Consider the following 18,507-nt stretch of genomic DNA (forward strand, 5'->3'; position numbering starts at 1 on the left):
CATATTTTGCACTGTGCCAGCTCTGTCCCACACTGGCCAGTGTTTGCCATCAACCAAGGGAAACCAGTCCTGCCCCATTCTGTCTCTCCCCAAGAGCAGTGGAAAGTGGTGACAGCAAACCAGCATCTCTCAAGCATTTCTGTAAGGATTTCAAAACCAGTTCAGAGCACATTAGACTTATAAACCTTTACATAATTACAGATTAAAGAAAAAAAAATAAGCAAGTGCCCAGCCCCATCTTAAAGCAGGATCACCACCAGGCAGCACCTCCAAAAATGCCAATACCAGGCTCAGAATAGAAACAGAAGAGAAATTAGAATTAGAAATAGAAAAGGCAAGCGTGTTCAGCTGTGAGAGTAAGTAGATTAGCGAGATAAAACGCAGGATAGATTAACAGAGATTAATACGTCTTTATTGGAATTGGCTAGTACAGATTTCCTTCTACATCTTAGCAAGGATTCTCCCCCTTCCCTTCCCTTCCCCAGCAGGCACAAGCCTGCACAGTTTAATGCAGCCCAAGTTTCCAGCACTCCCCCACAAGACCCCAACACCCCCCTGCTCCCAGCGAGCCCACTGCCCTTTGCCACAGCAGGATTTGCAGGAGAACAGTGAATTCAAGCCACACCAGCCCAACTCTGCCTTCAACAGAAAACACATGCTCACAAATCCAGAGTTTTGTTTCAGGTCTGTTTTACCAAGCTGACACTCAGACCCAAGACTCTCCTGGGGGTCCTGTCCCTGCCTGACCAGGAACAGGTCTCTGTTCAGCTTTGCTGCACCAAAACACCAGACCAAGGGGCTGGGTGGGCTCCAACCCAAACACCAGTGTTACCAGAGGACTGTCTAAGGAAGAAAAGCACATTCAGCCTCAGAAGACAGAGTCCCACCCCACTTCTGCTCTGGCACCCCAACCAGTTCTCCACAAGAAAAGGTAAGATAGCTCACAGCTCAGCTCCTCAGTTGCCTGCAGCACGTCCCCTCGGTGACATTCCCACTCCAGGCTGGCTCCAGGACTCTGCGCTGGCACCTCTGCCACCCAGAGCAGAGGAAAAAGGCAGTTGTTCCACCCAACTCCAGAGGCAGAGTGGAAGAGGTGCAGGGAAGGGGCAGTGCTGAGTGAAACAAGCCCCAGCTTGGCAGTGACCAGCCAGCACAACCACCATCAGCTGTGCAGAGCCCCACTCCCACCCACACAGCTGCTGGGACTCACTCACTGTGACCCAAGGGCTGGCCAAGGACAGGTTTGCAGCATCACCCCCTGTTCCCAGGTCCCCAACAGCCCTTCCCCAGTTCTACCCTGGCCCACGAGGTAATGCTGACTGGGGAAGGACTGAGCAGGAGGGAGAGCTCGCTCTGAGCAGTGACCAACACAAGGGCAGAGAACCTACACCCACACCAAGGGGGTGCAGGTGTAGGTTCAGGGGGCGGTTTCACAGTCACCACAGCCCCAAATGTCTCTGGGGTACAGAACAGACAAACAGGAGGGACGGTGCAGGGCACGGGTGGCTGATGTATCTACTTCTTTTCCTGCTTCTGCTGCTGGTACCTCCTGAAGTGGGTCTGGATGGTGATGGCTGCCCTCTCAGGGTCACTGAAGCACTTGCTATCCTTTCTGGCATCAGGGGTCACATCACCTGGGGTGACAACAGAGCATCACAGTGAGCACAGGCAGTGCTGGTGGCCCTGAACAGGCTGCATAGAACAGGGCAGGGTTCTGGCATCACCCCCACAGGGTCAGTGGCCTCCACAGGCTCCCAGACAGGACATCTTACCTTGCTGGGGAGGTCAAAGAGGCTGGAGAGCTCAGAGCGTGAAACCACAACTTCCACTGGCTCACAGAGACATCTCCAGGGCACAGGGAGCAGGGAACAGGAGGCAAAGCAAAGCCCAGCCTCCCTGGCAGCACTAAGCCCTCTATTTACACAGCTCCACTCCCCAAAGACAGCAGCTTCCCCACGTTTAATCACCACGTATGATGCTCACTTACTTTCGCACACACAAATAAGATTAGAAAAAAAGCCCGGCACTGTACAGCAATAAAGCTCTCATGCTGACAAATGGGAGCCCTCCCCACTCCTGCTTAATGTGGCATTAGGGAAGTATTGTGAAATTCAACAGGAACTGCATCAAAGCCACTCAGCAGTGCTCCTCTAAGCCAGTGTGTCACTGCTAAGCACCCCCCGAGCAGCCATCAGGAATCCTGGGGCCAGATGCTGCTGTATAAACTCACCGCTGTCACCTGAACCCATTTCCCTTCACAGCCTCAAAGAAATTGCCAAGTAAAATGATAAATAAGAGGAGTCCACATTGGGAAGGGGCTCCCTCCTGTCCTGCTTAACAAGACACACCATCAGCTGTAAATCCTGCACAATGCACAAGTCCAAGGGCAGAGGCTGAGGACCACGGGGCAGGGACTGCTGTGCCTGGCAGGAGGAGCCCTGGCTGTGTGGGCTGCCCAGAGCTCCACAGGAAACACACCTGCCCAAGGAGCTCAGGCACTGTCAGCCCGGGGACCTGCACCTACTGCAGGGCAGTGAAACCCCCAAAGCAGCGACCAGGCTGGCCAGAGCTCCTGCTCCATCCAGGAGGGACGTCACAGCAGCGGTCCCAGCCCCCACTGCCCCTTATCCGATTGGCACCAAGAATAGAGCTGCTCAAAATCCTCTTTGCTGAGCCCTTGACTTCAGCAGAGGGGCCTTGGAGACCAGAGCAAGGAGCAACAGGGGCTGAATTCCAGGAGGGTTTACCAGAAGAAGGAGAAGAGGAAGAGGGGCTGTTTTGGGAGATAGTGTGGGTTCTCCTCAGCGTGACCCCAAGGGAGTCAGTGGGGCAGGTTTCATGGGAAGAGGGGAGAAGGGATTTGCACAGACACATGTACTGTTGTACATTCAGTTATGCACCCCTGGGACCTTCACTGGCTGATACTACACATATTAACAAATATCTCACCATTAAATATCCTTTAATAATGTCACAGGGACAGATTTCTGGAAGCAGAAAGACAGCATGAAGGTGCTGCAGTGCCTGCTCTCCTGCTGCATCCATGGTCCCAGCCCCAAGTTTCCCCTATTACCTGGACTGGGTTTTTTTTTTCACTGCCTCCCTTCCTGCCCCATACTCACCTTTGTCTCCAGAAAGTGAGTAGATGCTGTTGTGCCGAGAGTTCCTGCCTCTCTAGAAAGGTGGAGAAGAAAACTAAGAGTCAGTTATATCCCAGGCAGAGGCAGTGAGGACAGTCCCTTTCAGGCCAGCTGGGAATCTCTGAAAGGCACAGGACCAGCCCCACCAAGCTTTCCAATGTCCATTGCCTTTGGGAAACTGGAACATGATTACTGTTGTTCCCTTAAAGAGCACTGATTAATTAATCTGCATTTGTGAAAAGACCTCCAAGGAGAGGCAGGAAAGAATTTTGTATCCAGGCTCAGAGCTGTGAGATGTGCCCAGTATACCTCAGAATGGATGCTGGCACAGATCATCCTCACTGGATCTGCATTTCAAACCAGCAAGAAGACAGGCTTGCTGGGTTTGCTTTCACCATTCCAGCCCCTCCACCATGAACCTGCAGCTCCTGGGACGCCAGGTCTGCTAGGGGATATTCCCATTCCTAAAAATCAGCTTGAATTCGCCTACCAATACCTCTCCTACATTTTTCATCTTATCCCACCTCCTGACACCACCTTATTTTCCCAGCCTGCCTGGCTGACAAGGCTGCCTCGTGCAGCAGGCAGTGCCACCCCTGAGCCAGCTGCCCTGGCGGTGCCCCCAGGGCTCACCTCGCTGTCCCGGCTGGTGCGGCGGCTCTGGGACACGCACTGGATCTGCCAGGGCAGGGGCTGGTACACCAGGTAAGGCAGGGGCTCCTCTCGGAACAGGTTGGTCTCCAGCTGCACACAGGAAGGGTTTGCAGCAGGTAAGGGGACAAGGAGAGAAAGGGGAAGAGCAACCGAAATTGCTGCTCCTCCACGTGCGTCACCAGTGATCAGAACCCTTCCCGGCACCACCCACGGGCAACACTGAGGCCATGGGGCTCCCAGACCTCCCAGCCAGGGTTTAAGCAGGCACAGAAGGCCATTCCCAACACGATAAGTGGAGACCACTGCCTCCTCTCCCTGCCCCCACGGAGAGCAGCCCTGGACGGGGGAGAAACAAAACGGAAGCATTAAATCCCAGCTGCTGCCAGGGCAGCCCCGACTCACCTGTCTGACCACCCTCACCACGAAGAACAGCGCTGTCATCAGGGTGCCCAGCATGGCCGGGGTGTCCCAGGGGCTCCCTCTGTCCCGGGAAGGCACAGCTCTGGGAGCAGAGCACGGTGATGTCCAAGCAAGCAGCCACGGACTGAAGTGTCCCTCCTTGGGCAGGCAGAGGCCAAGCCCCTTAATGAGCTTATGGCTCGAGCTCCTCCTGGTGAAGTAATCGAGCGCTGCCCTTTTAACTTCTAATCGCCGAGTTTCTCCAGCAGACACGCTGCTGGCATTCCAGGAAAAGCAAATCCCCTTCTCCACGCGCACAGGCAGGGCAGTGAGCACAGCCACACATGCACAGCCCAGCCCCTGGGCTCAGATCACAGCAAAACCCCCACAGCAGGAGGCTCTCACAGTCCACACAGGACCTGGGATGTGTCAGAGCTGCCCTGTGCTCTTTGCACAGCAGCTGCTCGGGAGTGGGGTAGGGGACCTGTTCCCAAAAGTGCCTGCCCAGACAGCTTGTGCTGCCATCAGAGAGCTCCTCTTACCCAGCTCTCCAGCCAGCAAAGACACACCAGTGCAGACCATACACAGCAGGAACTGGGGCAAGTCAAGGCTTGGTGGTGGTGTGGTTTCTTTTTAAGGGCAAAACCATCAGCCTCCACTTCTGCATGACCAGCTGATCAGCACACTGTGCCTCTCCAGTCCTCCAGCTCCCACAGGTGCCTGGCCAGGAAGCCACAAGGGGACAGGAACAAGCCATGGGAGGAGAGAAGAACGTCACCAATCCTCCCTAATTCCAAGGGAGAGCATTACTCAGCAATCCCACCACAGGATCCCAGAGGCACCCAGTGCACTGCTGGGGGAATTCCTGGCTGCTCCCAAATACGTGGGAAATCAGCAGCCACAGCCAATCTCCAGTTCCACAATTTTAACAGATCCCAAGTTGCCAGAGAGAAGCTCCAGCACAACATCCTTGTCTTGGGTTTGTAGTTTTGGTTTTTAGCTTGTTCTCTCCCTGCATTTGCTACCCTGACCAGATACTTAAAAGAATAATGGTAAAGCCACAACGAGCTGAAGTGGTCCTGGAAACTGCCAGAAATGACCTTGACAAGACAAAACATGAGACAGCCCAGAGACAAGCAAGGGAAAGATGTGAGAGGCAAGTACAGCTGGATATCCAGAGCTACAACAGAACAGAGCTACAACCATCACCATCACACAAAACAGGCTCATGTTGATTTAATTTTGTACAAAACCAGATACAGCTGCTATCCCAGGTTTTAACAGGAAAAAGGAACATGTTTCAAACCGAGTTATTGTTAAAAAAAACTGGCATTTCTCTGCAGCACTAATCCATGCTTCTCCCAACACACAGAGTGGACTCAGTGATACAGCTCTGGCCACACTGAGCCAGAACCATGGAGTCTCTACTAAAAAACCTGACTGGAAAGATTGCCATGTTTCCCCCAGTATCCAGGAAACTAAAAGCAAAATCCCTACAGACAGGGGTTGGTGCAATCCGACAGCAGATGGGAAACCCGTGTTTTGATCCCTCCCTTCCTAGAGAGGACTAAGGCTGCCTGAGTAATTACAAAAATTCTAAGAACATCAGCAAAAACAACAAAAAAAAGAAAATTAAAATAAAATATACAGACATTCTTAAGAGTTTCAAAATGATGTTCATCAAAAATATATTTCTATTTGCATGTAAACATCCCCCTGCCATGCTCACGGCGTGTGCCAGCACACACCACCCAGGAGCAGAGCAGGAGGGGGCTGTGCATCATCACCCACCCGAGGAGCACACACAGCACGGAGGGTGAGGGGCATCTCAGGAGAAATGGCTTTGAAGATCATTTTTCACAGATGGGATCCCTTGAAGTGCAGGCGTTCCTCATCAGGCGAAATGGCAAGTGGCTCGGCATCTTTTCAGGGCATAAAATATTTAGAGTCAGCTTGGAGAAAATACTGACAAAGACAAGCAAACACCACATTCCTGCTCAGCAGTACGAAATCCTGACCCCTCCCCACTGGGCAGAGCAGCACCATCTGCCCCTCCCAGCTCGTGCAGCCCAGTGGGCTGGGATCCACTCTGGACAGAGCCCTTCCCAAGGAACACAACTCCAGCCACCCAGTGAGCAAAGACACGAGCCCTCATCTCGCAGCTGGGGACCAGGAGCTGCTCACCCCAACCCCTCAGCCAGCCTTCCAGTCTTCAGAGCCCGTCCCACAACCCTCCTCTGCCAGGATCCCTGTGGAGCTGCTGCAGGAGCAGCCAGGCCGGGCTCCAGGATGGATGCCGAGGGCTCCCCAGCCCCTGTGCAGGGAAGCAGATCCCAGCTGCTGAGCTGAGCTCTGGATCCCTCTCCCCAGGGCATGGAAGGACGCAGGTGGGGCTCTGTCTCCACGTTCACAGGAGACTGAGCTCCTCAGCAATGCCTGCACCAGCAGACACTCCTCACACTCTCCTGCCATCCCTGCTCCCGCTGCCATTGGCACATCCATGACACAGGAACAGAGCTCCCACAGCTGCTTGGCTGAGCAGCTCTGGCCAGTCTGGCACAGAGAGGAGCAGGGAGTGCTTGTCCAGCGCTGCCATGGAGAGCCACTACTCCTGGCTCAGTTCCTATTGCTTCCACCCCAAACAAGCAGAACATTCCCCAAGAGCCAGAACCTGTCATTCCCTGATTTTGTCCCCAGACTGCACCATTCCACTGCTCCTTCTCCCCGCTCACACGAACCACAGGCCAGCTGACATGGCCCACCTGCCATGGAGCATTTGCTGGGCATCGGTGCAGGCTCATTTCCTGACATGTTTCCTCCAGCACAGTCTCAGCTGGATTCAAATCCTCCCCCTTGACCAGTTACTCAAAGTCCTCCATGATTCACAGCTCTGCCTCACCACTGCTAGAATACTAATGAGGGAAATGTTGATTTATCGAAGCCCTGATATGTCACCGCTGGATTAAATAGTCTATAAAGTATATTTGGACACATTACAGGATTAGAAGAATCCACCTGGGAAGTTTGCTTTCTCCTTCCTCCACTCTCTTGCAGAGAGACTTATTTTCAAGGACACACAGACACAGCAGTGGTGGCTGGGTGGGCATCACTGAGACCCAGCACACCACAGGGAGACCCCCACCATCCCTCCAGAGAAAAATCCCACCTTTTAGTAGTGGTACACCTTAATTTGCCTGTTTTCATCCATTCCCAGCTGGAGGAGGTTGGAGCTGGTGCTGCTGGCCGGGGGTTTCTGTGCACGCGGGGAGAGAGGTCTGGCAGTTGGGTGAAGGAAAAGCCTGGCTTAGAGCAGGAATTAGCACACCTGATCACAGCCAGACAGGGCAGGTACTGAGGTACAGAGCCAGCCTTGTGCACACATGCTGTATTTAGCCTGCTGCATCCCAGTCAAATGGAATTAAAGGGGGATTAGGGAATTCAGAGGTGCACCGGGCTCAGGACAGCACAGAGGCCTCAGGGATTTGTTGCTTATCAGTGAACACAGGAAGAGACACCGACGTACCACATAGCCTGGAAACATCCCTGCTAACAGCACAGAGAGGTTTTGCTCTCTGGATCCAACCTCATCCAGCAAGATGCCTTGAAATGGAGCTGGAGAAGAGCTCCAGGGGGAGCCCAGCCCTTGTGGCCACCCCATGTGCCACTGTTTGGTTCATGCTTTCTGAATTCTCACATTACCAGCTCTAACTTTACAGCAGAGCAGCATCACTAAAGAGCATCCCAACCAGGGAAAGGAAGGGAGGAGAATTCCTCAGTCAAGTCCAGCTCAAGGAGCAGCAAAGAGGTGGCTCATGCTCTAACTGCTAAACACCACATTCCTCTGCAGAACCAAACACTAAAGCAAAAATATCTGTTCAGTGCTTCGGTGCTCCCAGTTCACTCACCTCCTGCCACCTCCTCCTGCCCGCTGCAGGGAGCAGGAACACACTCAAAGGCCAGACCCAGCTAAAGGATACGCTTTTGAGTCCTTCCTGAAGCTTTTCAGCCATTTCTTGTTGCTCTCAATCATTCCTTCAATGCTCATCTTCCCTGGCTCACGGAACCTGGAATGCTGGAACTGCCGGATTTGTTCACTGTGGCACATGAGAGAGAGAGAGAGGGTAGGTGGGAAGAAGAGGTCTGGGCACAACTGAGGAGAAAGTGACGGGCTGTTACAGAAGGAGCCACCATTACCAAAAAAGACCCTTACCTTGCAGGTATGTATCCCAGCTTGTTGTCCAGAGGCTTGGGATTCCCACTGAGCGATGAGATCCCCTCTGGAAAACAAGACATTAAATACAGACACTCCAAAATCAACAGCCTTTATACCTAGATGCATTTGCTTCCTTGGACTGTGGACACACTGGCCCCACAACCTGCCAAGGACACAGTGGAGTTAAGGAAGCAGAGATGGTGATCCCTCTGTGCCACTCACAGGAGGCTCCCAGTGAAGCTGCTCCTTTAGGAACAGCTGCTCTCCTGGGTGTATATTAAAGAGCAGGATGACAGGATCAGCCATATGCTGCACTTCTGGAATGAGCTTCTCATTCCTTATCCCATTAGCACCCTTCCTATCAGCAGCTCCAGTGCATCTGCCCTTCCAGCATCGGAAGGCTGAGACAGTCAGAACTTGCAGGGCTGAGAAATCAAAAGCTGAAGGCAAGGAAGCAGAATGGATTGAGGACAGGAGACTCACCTGGGAAATACCTGTGCCATTTCTCTGCCAGGATGCTGTCCACTGACCGCCCTGAGACGGAGAGACTAGAGCTCAACCCACTGCTCCAGGCCCACCTGTCGGTGGAAGACACCCTGGAAATATCTCCCATGGAGCTGCCTGCCCGCAGGCCTGACAAGGAGGAATATGTGGACAGAGGGATGCCATCACGGGCTGTCGAGGCGAAGAGAGGAGTGTGGTGATGGCTCAGGGAGTCCAGGACACCCAGGACCCCGTTCAGCTCGCTGGTGATACACTGCAGAGAGTCCCTCAAGTGCTGGATCTTGTCCAGCTGGGGGACAGGCCATAAATCCGTCCTCAAATCAACTGGAGAAAGAGAGGAGAAAGAAAGGGTCGCAGGCAAGCGCTGACAGGAGCGGCCTTTGTGCAAACAACCCAACCCTCCTGCCCCTCCTCCCTGCACAGCTCCAGTTACAGGCAACTGAAGGCCAACAAAAAGCATAAGCAGCAGAGAAGGAATTGCAGCAGCCTCTCCTGCCTGGGAGGTGAGGAAGGGGAAACCCAGACTCCTGCAGAACAGCAATACAGCTCTGCAGCAGCAGAGGGAAGAGCTGAAACCAGATTTTATAATGCACAGAGATTTCAAGGGCCAGTTCATGCACAGTCTCCATCCCTCTTATCTGCCACTACAGGCAGGAAACAAGTTTTTCCAATCAAGTTTCACACACAGAGCAGTCCCAACCATGGGGACCAGCCCTGCCTTAGACACCGCTGAGCACAAGCGAGAACATCAGCAGAGAGGTGCAAGGCAAAGCCAGAACAGGTCCAGGGCCTCACAGGTTGGGCAGAGCACACCCAGCCAGGCAGGCACTTACACTTGGGCTGACACAGTTCTCCAATGGATGTGCTGTCTGTGTCCTCAGAGTCACTCAGATCAAAAGTCACCACCTTCTTGCATGCAGCACTCCTCAGCGTATCCTCATCCGAGAGCTGGCCAGGAGGAAAACAGAGAAACAAAACCTGCTGTATCATCCCTGAAAAGTAAAAGCTGCTGGAAATCTGCCTGCAGCTTGTCTACTCAGTCAGGCACAGGTCAAGAGAAGGCAAACTCGTCTTCAGTCCCTGACAGCAAAATCTGAATACCAAGAGACTGCTTAGGCTCTGGAAGTGTGAGAGGCCAAATCCAACAGCCACGTGAATTGGCCCTTCTAGACAGGAGTCAAAGTGTTTTGTGCTTTAAATAACCCTCAGAAATCTTGCAGGGCTGGGTTCCCTCTTTGCACCATCCAAAGGCTGTGCTCTTGGATCTGCTGCTGCCCTGCCCAAGGCCATGTGGTCCCAGGCAGAGCCAAAGACATTCCAAGGCTTGCCCTGGTCAGGAGAGCAGGCTCCATCCCAGACCTTGTTTTCTCTTAGGTTCTTTTCCAGGCTGCTTTCTGCAGCCACACACTCAGTCTCCTGTGCTCTCACAGAAAGTGTTTCAAAATCCAGCTCTGCTGGCAAACTCCAGTGTATGGCCACCAGCCCCTCAGGCCCTCCACCTGGGGAAGAAGGCCAAGAGCTCTGGGCAGGAGCAATGCAGCTGGGAAGACCCTGGGAGTGATGCTGGTGGTTACCTCCTCCAGCAGTGAAGACTCCAGCTGGCTGAGCTTCTCCTCCTTCTTCTGCAGCAGCACCTGTCCTTTCTGCATGGCCGACTTCATCTTGTCCAAGTGCTTTGCCTCCTGCAGGGGATCAACAGCCAGGCGAGGAGGGAAATTAAACCAGAATGACAGGAAATGATCTATGTCAGCAGTTAGGGTGACTTTCATTATCTCAATCTGCTCAGCACAGGAAATGATGCTGCTGGAGTGAAATTGCCCCCAAGCCCTCGAGAGCTCGGGAAGCGGTGTGGACAGCGAGCAGAGCACATGGCTCAAAGCAAGGTCAGCCCAGGGAAAAGGAGGTTTCACCTCCAAACCCCACTCCCAACGAGGTCACCGCACCTGCAGAGCCAGGAACTGATCCCAGGGCTGTGGGATTGTTCATGCCCACCCCCTGTGAGTGAGCTCAGGGCTCACCTCCTCCAGGTTCTGGCGCATGCCCTCCAGGAGCTGGGAGCTGTGGGGATCCTGCACTGCCTCCTGTGCCCTCTGCAGGTCCTGGCGCCACTGCACCCTCGCAGCCTTCAGAGCAGAGTGCCTCTTCCTCATGGAGCGGGTCTGGCGCAGCAGGAACTCCTTGGCATTCCGGAGGGAGATCCCTTCTGCCGAGATGTAGCTCCGGACGCTGCAGCAGAGAGGCAGGAATGAGCCCTGGCTGCCTGTGCCCTCCAGCACTCCCCCCTCCCCAAACCAGGACTGTCAGGGCACTGTGTGCAAATCCAAGCTAAAGCATTTCCTTGGAAAACCAGAGCAAAAGGAAAGGCCTTCTGGCACTTGGATACTCACGGATCGAACTGGAAGTCGCTCTCCTCATGGCTCTGAGAGGCTGGGGAAGCAGGTTCTCTGGATGAGGGCTGAGGAGGTAAAGCATTTCAAAAATTAAGAAATGTGTACAGGAAATAGAACCCCAGGGCTCCTGTAAGAATTCAGTTAGGAGTGAAAAATTGGAATGACATCACCATGGCACTGCCCAGATCCAGAAACAGCACCTGGGATGTTCTTCATGGGATTTTTGAAGGTGAGACAGACACTTCTATTCCAATTCAAGCCCTGCTTTTGACTCCAGTAACCCACACGCCTCTCCACCCACTAATAACAGACAGAAATCAGCAAATACTACTGAGCATAGTGGCAAAGATAAATGCATCCCCTCAAATGATTTCACACAGAAGGAACAAAAGCTGGGATTTTCAAGGGAGTTACAGCCTCAGATCTTACAAAGCAAACACCTTCAGAGTCTGTTTTACTCACAGCTTGAGTACTTTCTCTCAGGTCTTCAATACGGAGCTCAGTTTGCTTTCTTGGAGACTCCACACCTTCTTCTGCCTCCAGTTCTTTCAGAGTCTCCTGCTTGCTCCTGACTGCTTCTTCCAGCTCACTGCCACAGGAAAAGACAACAGTGGAGGCACTTGATTAGCCTGCAGTCCACCCTGACTGCAGTGGTGTCCAGATTCCAGGAGGGAAAGGGCCACAGGCATCTAAGACAGCACCAGTGTTGGTTCTGTGCCAAGCACAACCCCTGGCTGGGCAGGGGAACTGCTTCCCACCCTTCCCCAGCAGCTCAGCCACCTCAGGAAAGTCTCTTCTTTGCATTTCAGTGCTCCTCTCACAGCATCTCACCAACCACACAAGGCAGGTGAGGAGGAGACAAATCAAGCAGAGGTAAAGGAGCAAATTCACACCCTGAGCTACAGACAGAGTGGGAAAGTGCTCCTCCTACACACCCAATGCGTTTCTGCAGCCTCTGGCTCCGGGTCTGCAGCAGGTCCACCTGGGCCTCCAGCTCAGCCTTCTGGTCCTGCAGCTCTTCCAGAGACTTCCTCAGCTGCCGGACGGACTCGAGGAGGCTGCCATGCTCCCTCCTGCTCTCCTCCAGGCGCAGCTCAGAGGCCAAAGCAGCTTCCTAGGAGAAAGCAAAACAAAAGGTCCCCCACGGTCATTTCCCCAGCACCAAAGTAAGAGGCACACACAGCACACAAGGGCTCACAGGGGTCCAGAGCTGCACACAACCTTCCCCCCAGTCCTGGAAAAACAGGACTGTCTCTTCTCTTTGGGAAACTGCTCGGAGTTAATCCACCTCCCAGCAGGATGGCACTCCAGACTGGGGCAGGGAGGGATTTTCAGCCTCACAGTTCAGAAGCAATGGTTTCTTTTTTTTTTTTTAAGTCGCAGTTGCAGCGTGGTGCCCTCGGCCCCACCAGCAGCACAGCCCCTGTCCAGAGCTCAGCCATACATACATCCCTTTCGAGCTGTGTCCTCCTGTCCTCATCCAGCAGCTGCTGCCTTTTCCTTCGCAGGTCCTCCTCCTGTGCACAGGTGAAAAAGCAGATGAGTGTCAGAGCCAGGAGACTGCACCACCTCAAGAACAGACCTCAGGCCCAAGTTTCAAAATACCCAAGGACTGTTGTCAGATTTGCTTTATGATCCCTCTGCCCCTCTCACAGTCACTCACTATCCCCCAGAAGCGCTGAGCAAACCCACAGCTCAGGCTCTCACTGCAAACACCAGCCCTGAGGCTGCACCACCAGGAATGCTTAGCCCTGCTCTGGCATGTGATGGAAGCTGTACCTGCGACTGGGATGGCAGCAGAAGCCCTGGCTGAGCATTTCTGACCAGTCCCCCACCAGGAAGCAGCCAAAGGATTGGCACAGCTAAGGAAACCCCTGTGAGGCCACCAGGCCGACTCACCTGCCTCAGGAGCTGCTCTGATCTGGTTTGGAGGCTCTTTGCACGGATCTCGAGCTCGTTCTCCGCATCCTGGATTCTTCTTTCCTGCATGGAGATGCTGAGTTAAAGAAAGAATGGCACAAATTCATCCCTCACCTGGCAGAGCTCTATCACAGACTGGGAAGTGTGACCTGTTACTCGAGTCAGTCCCCCTGGGCTGTGGAGGGTGGAAGGGGCACGAGGTGTGGGGTGCCCCCAATCAGCCAGGTCACACGGAGCAGAGGGGTGCTCCTCACCTTCTCCCTGTGCCTGTGCTTCAGGTCAGCGAGCTTCCCCTCCAGCTCCTCCTGGAGAGCCTTCACCTGGGCATTGTGGGACTGCCAGAGCTGCAGGGTCTCGCTCTGCACCCTCTCCAGCAGCTCCGACCTCCGCTTCCGCTCCTGAGAGGGGCGAGGAAAACCCCCCAGTGAAACACAGGGCTCTCCAGCAAGGGAACAGACACAGGGGACACTCTCTGGAGAGCGGTACCTCCTCCTCAAACTGCTCCTTAATCCGTGCTAAGGCCTCCCGGTGCTCCTGTCTCATCCTCTCCATCCTCCTCTCGTGGTCTCTCTCCACCTCCTGCCGTTTCTCGCTCATGAGCTCGCTGAGCTGGGGGGATGAAAGGGAAAGATGTTCCCTTTGAGTGACACCACTGCACGACAGGGGCCCCCAAGAATCAACCTGCCGCACGAGCCCAAGGATTGAAGTCCAGGGTGTGATCAGGCTGTGGTCTGGGGGGCTCAAAGCCTTCACCCCAGTGAGGTGAGATGTCCTTTCCCCACTGTCACTCCTGGGCTTTCAGACCTCAGCACACACCTCGGCAGAGAAGGGGAGCAATCACTCACCTCACGCTCATATTCCTTCACTTGGAAGGTCTTTTGCTGCACTTTCTGATCCGCTCTCTGCAAGTCTTCACGCAGCTGAGCCTCCTGGCTCCTCTGTGCCTCTGCTAGCTGGGTTTGCAGGCTGGAAATGACCTGCCATGAAAGCCACCCACAGAGACTCGTCACCCTTCCACAGGATCCATTCAGTGCCCTCCTACAGAGAGCCAGCAGCACGGCACAGCCCCGCTTGTGCAGTCTCACCACCCCCTGCTTGGAGCACGGCCAGGCGCTGAGCCAGACCAGAACCACGCTGGAGAAGTGGAGAAAAATTAATGCCACCCTCCCTGGCCACCTCTGGTGACAGTGTGAGGGGAAAACCCAACAATTTACATACTGAGGACACCGTCTTTACCTCGTGATGCTTCTCCTCTGCTGCAGACTTCAGCTGCTGGAGTTCACTTGCAAACTGTTCCTCCAGCTCCTCCACTGCCTATGGAAACATGAGCAAAACAGTCTGGGGACATGCCAGTACAAGATGCATTTGCAATTAAATTCTATCCATAAGCATCAAAAAGAACAATGGTAACCCCCTTCCAAACTGGATCACGTACAAGGTGCCTTTACTCTCTCTGTGCTTTCCCCCTCCCAGGGGGTTTCGATGGATCTCAGTCATACCGTGCTCAATAAACTAGAAACTGCCCCATTCAAGGACTCCCCAGGTCCCCAGAGGACTAAAGCTGAACCCAAAGTGGTGTTTGGAGCTGATAAAGTGGTTTCATTTAGTTCTGATCTGATAACAGAGCTTGGTTTAGCTTAGCAAGACACACAACTATCCTGCTCTTGTCTTCAAATTCGATGGGGCTATTTAAATCATTGTTAGTTAATCACCATTGTAATAACAATTGAGGGAGTTCTCCCCTCTTCAGTGTGCCTCTAAATGCCCACCTGGCACCTTCCCTTTGTGCTTTAAGTGAGTCCTAAACGTACAGGTGTGATTTAAATCTCAACGTTTCAGCATTGCAGTGCCAGCCAGGTCAGCAGGAACACCTCGGGGCTGACCCTGGTTTGTAACAAAGATCTCACCTTCTTCTTCTCCCTGTCCAACCTCTCCCTGACCTCGCTCAGGAACCGTTCCTTCTCTCGTTCCAGCTCCCTGATCTCTTTCTGCTGGGCTTCCTCCATTTCCAGCTTCATTTCCTCCAAGGCAAGCTGCTGCTTCCTCTCCAGGCTCTCCTTCTCCATCAGCTGCTGGGATTCCCACTCTTCCCTGAGTTTCTGCAGCGCGGCCTCCTGCTCTGCCCTGGTAGGTTTGTAACAAGGACACACAGGTCAGGATTCAGCACTGTACAGTCAGGGTCAGACCTGCTGCCACGGCAGGGAAACGGCTCAGAACCTCCACTCTGAGCAGCTGCTGGTGGCGTGCAAGATCCCTCCCTCCCAAACCAGCACAGTTTGTGTCCCCGGGGATGGCAGCACAACTTCTCACCTCATCCTCTCCTCCTCTGCCGTGGTCTCTGAGGCGATTCTGGCTCTCAGCTTTGAGAGTCTCTCAGCTTCTTCCTCTCTGACACGCAACTCTTCCTCCTCAGAAACCTTTGCCAAATCTTCTTCTGGAGTCCTGGGAGATGAGCAGCCAGGAAGAAAAAGAAAAAAGGGTCAGGAGGTTTTAATATCTTAAATCACCTCCCCAAGGTCTATAGCTCAGCTGCTGCTCCCACTTGGCTGTACCTGCCCAAATGATGCTTTCTCTGAGCTCCAGACCTTTCATTTCCCCCACACCTGCAGGACCTGCTGCTGGCACAGGAGATGCAGCCCCAGCAGCAAACCTGAGCAGTGTGATTTTAAAACACACTATACCATCATAGGCTGCACTTGGTTCGGGGTTTTTTTTGCAGGTAAATGAAATCAACTCTCATTAAATGCATGCAGGCTCCCAGGTAAGGTACCTGGATGCTCCATATTTCCATATGACACCTTTTACTACACATTTTCCCCTTCAGGTGCAATTTCTGCATCTTCCTTCACACCCAGACTGCGTCCCCAGGACATCTCATGTCAAGATGCTGTTTCTGGCTGCTCAGTGCGCTAAGAACATAAGTATCAAGTCCACCAAAATAATATACAAGCCTCGAGAGAAAAAATCCCCCAGGGAAAGGACACAGCTCCCATTGTTGCTCTCAGATCCTGGGTTTCACACAGTCATCCCTTCTGCCCTGTTCCTGGAAGCCTCGTTTGGAAGTGTCTCGGTAAAACACGCAGTATCATAGCTCCAGATAGATCCTCTGGGGCAACCTCATCTGCTCTAATGCTCCCATTTCCAGTCCTGTTACCACCATTTAGCCCAGGATTTCTGAACATCTGCCAGGTGGCAAAGCTCCAGGCACTGAACTGGAAACTTCTCCCAGGTTAAACATAAGAGACAAGTTCAGCGTTCCAAAGGCTGCGCGTGCACGGAATCAGAGCTCATCTCACAGGAGGTGGGAAGGTGCTCCCCTGTCACTCTTTCCTGAGGCTGCCTGTGCCCTGACAGCAGGGCACTGCCCATCCCAAGGTGTGCAGGTCCTCATGCACAGGATTGTCTGAGGCCCACCCTCCTCCTCCTCCCCGAGAGCCTTATCTTGCTCCTTTCCCACACCTCTGTGAAGCAGCACCACTTCCAAGGTGGTGCCTACCACAGCACGGGTCTGTGGCCAGCAGCAATGAAATCACAGCTTGGAAAGGCTCAGGGGACATGGAGTAAAAAAAAAGGCAAGTACCTGAGGGATTTTTCTTTTTGCTGATCAGGCTTCTCTGCTTCCTCCTCCTGCCTTGTCTCCTCCTGAGACTGCTGAGTTTTCTCCTCCCTTGCTTGAAATAAATGAATTTCCTTTTGCTCGAGCTCTGTCTCCACATTCTTGGCTATTTCCTCCAGGGATTCTTCCCTAGACTGGTTCAAGGACTGCTGGTGCTTGATTTCCTTCTCAGGTTGCCTACCAAAGAGAGAAAGGTCCTTTGGCAAAAGGGCGACAGAAACCCAAAAGGAACAGCAACCTCCCCCGCAAAGAGTATCAACCCCAAACCAAAAATCTCAGAAACCCCTACTCCAGAAGCCTCACTCAGCCTCATCACTGGTGGATGTCTCGCCGACTCCCAGAGAAGTTCTGATGATAAATGACACCCAGCCCCAGCAGCACTCCTGAATAACTCTGATTTTGGCCCACCAGAGCTCACCTGGTGAGGGCAATACTGGATCATGAAGGATCCAGTAGCTACAAAGCCCTGGCCAGGCTGGCAGGCACAGGAGCAGATGCCATCAGCACCTGCTTCCAGCCCAGGGATTGGTGCTTCTGATGGACAAGGTATTTTTCTGCAATTGCAACCTGAAGTGTGCTGGGAGTTTGCCAACTCCAGGCAATAGAAAGCCCCCAGCACTCCAAAAATTCAAACTCAGTCTGGTTCTAATTAAGTTTCTTTTTCAGACAGGAGCAAAATTATAAGGTTTGAGAGAGGCTGAAGGGGAAGGAGGGGAAAATTGAGATTAGTCTATGAAGAAAAATTTTCATTCTTTGCTAGTGCAAGCTGGAGCAGGAAGGTCTCACTGTGCTGTGAGACTGCCAGTATAAGGCAGAGTGACTTCTGTTCTGCCAGGAATCAGGGAAATAACAGCCCCAGTTATAGAGCCTCGAGTCAGAAGAGAAAAGGTCACTTCTGCAGCCATTAGCAAAGAGAAGACAGGAAGGTAGTGGGGTTCTGCAAAAATCCTGTTTCACTGGTGCTCCCCATAATGCCACCTGCAGCAGGTGTCCTTTTTCAGGCTGCTCTGCAGAGCAATTCAGCCACTTCCACCTTTTTATCATGTTCTTCCTTTTGCCCCCGTTCCTGCTGGACAGGAGGCACACCCAGGTTTGCACAGCACCACAGCTCCCAGCACACAGGGGAGACACGGCTCAGGTCTGCTCACACACAGCACACGTCCTTCTCCCCCACCCTGTCCCAAGAGACACTGCCTAATTTTTCCAGTTGCATCTGCTGATGTGTCATTTGCCACAGAATGCAAAGTCAGCACAATCACACCGACTGAGCTCCTCTGTCACAGGGGAGCTGCAGCTACGGATCCACAAATACCATCGGAAGGGCAGCGACAGAAGCGGGGCTTGGGCAGGAGCTCCCACCTCATCATTTCGTTATTTCAATGCAAACACTGTTCCCAGTGGCTGTAGAACTGGGGTGACTGGTTGGGTTTTTGCTGTCCCCCTCCATCTCAGCACCACTCAGCAAGTTCTGTGGGAAAGCCTTTCTCGGGGGGGGGTGAGCGCTCGCAGCCTCGCCAGCCACACCGGCACAGAGCAGGCTTTCCCAAAGACAGGGCAAACGGCTCCTTCCCATCCCACAGAGTCCTGAGCCACAGACCTCCAGGGCTGAGCTGCTGCTCTCGCCCTCCCCAGCACAGACTGCTCACTTGGCACCCTCACAGCTCAACAGCT

General features: G+C 53.3%; 2 protein-coding genes across 3 annotated transcripts in view; both read right to left on the reverse strand.

Annotated features, from left to right (window-relative positions):
• Window positions 1-707: 707 nt before the first annotated feature.
• LOC114056298 lies at window positions 708-4,641 on the reverse strand. Of its 2 annotated transcripts, XM_027881374.1 has the most exons (4): window positions 4,197-4,641; window positions 3,774-3,884; window positions 3,123-3,174; window positions 708-1,634 (listed from the first exon to the last, which is right to left on the reverse strand). In XM_027881374.1, the coding sequence occupies exons 1-4, from the start codon at window positions 4,248-4,250 to the stop codon at window positions 1,516-1,518; spliced, it is 336 nt and encodes a 111-aa protein (XP_027737175.1). In that variant the 5' UTR covers window positions 4,251-4,641; the 3' UTR covers window positions 708-1,515. The 2 variants fall into 2 exon arrangements, with proteins under 2 accessions (XP_027737175.1, XP_027737174.1); XM_027881373.1 differs by having other exon boundaries at window positions 3,774-4,641.
• A 1,208-nt stretch (window positions 4,642-5,849) lies between these two features.
• The window catches only part of CEP164 (centrosomal protein 164), a 30,527-nt gene continuing 17,869 nt past the window's right edge, over window positions 5,850-18,507 (reverse strand). The window contains exons 13-32 of the mRNA XM_027881343.1: window positions 16,801-17,013; window positions 15,531-15,662; window positions 15,128-15,344; window positions 14,457-14,534; window positions 14,066-14,197; window positions 13,707-13,829; window positions 13,475-13,618; window positions 13,200-13,283; window positions 12,749-12,817; window positions 12,236-12,414; window positions 11,763-11,889; window positions 11,298-11,365; window positions 10,929-11,136; window positions 10,485-10,592; window positions 9,744-9,858; window positions 8,890-9,234; window positions 8,404-8,470; window positions 8,171-8,287; window positions 7,378-7,468; window positions 5,850-6,115 (exon numbers count right to left, since the gene is read on the reverse strand). Of these exons, the coding sequence (XP_027737144.1) occupies window positions 6,044-6,115; window positions 7,378-7,468; window positions 8,171-8,287; window positions 8,404-8,470; window positions 8,890-9,234; window positions 9,744-9,858; window positions 10,485-10,592; window positions 10,929-11,136; window positions 11,298-11,365; window positions 11,763-11,889; window positions 12,236-12,414; window positions 12,749-12,817; window positions 13,200-13,283; window positions 13,475-13,618; window positions 13,707-13,829; window positions 14,066-14,197; window positions 14,457-14,534; window positions 15,128-15,344; window positions 15,531-15,662; window positions 16,801-17,013 (2,689 nt within the window). The 3' untranslated portion in view covers window positions 5,850-6,043. The remainder of the gene's footprint in view (window positions 6,116-7,377; window positions 7,469-8,170; window positions 8,288-8,403; window positions 8,471-8,889; window positions 9,235-9,743; window positions 9,859-10,484; window positions 10,593-10,928; window positions 11,137-11,297; window positions 11,366-11,762; window positions 11,890-12,235; window positions 12,415-12,748; window positions 12,818-13,199; window positions 13,284-13,474; window positions 13,619-13,706; window positions 13,830-14,065; window positions 14,198-14,456; window positions 14,535-15,127; window positions 15,345-15,530; window positions 15,663-16,800; window positions 17,014-18,507) is intronic.

Source organism: Empidonax traillii, unplaced genomic scaffold (assembly GCF_003031625.1).
Source record: "Empidonax traillii isolate 1590-97213 ecotype Southwest subspecies unplaced genomic scaffold, ASM303162v1 scaffold87:size1256882, whole genome shotgun sequence".
Classification (NCBI taxonomy): domain Eukaryota; kingdom Metazoa; phylum Chordata; class Aves; order Passeriformes; family Tyrannidae; genus Empidonax; species Empidonax traillii.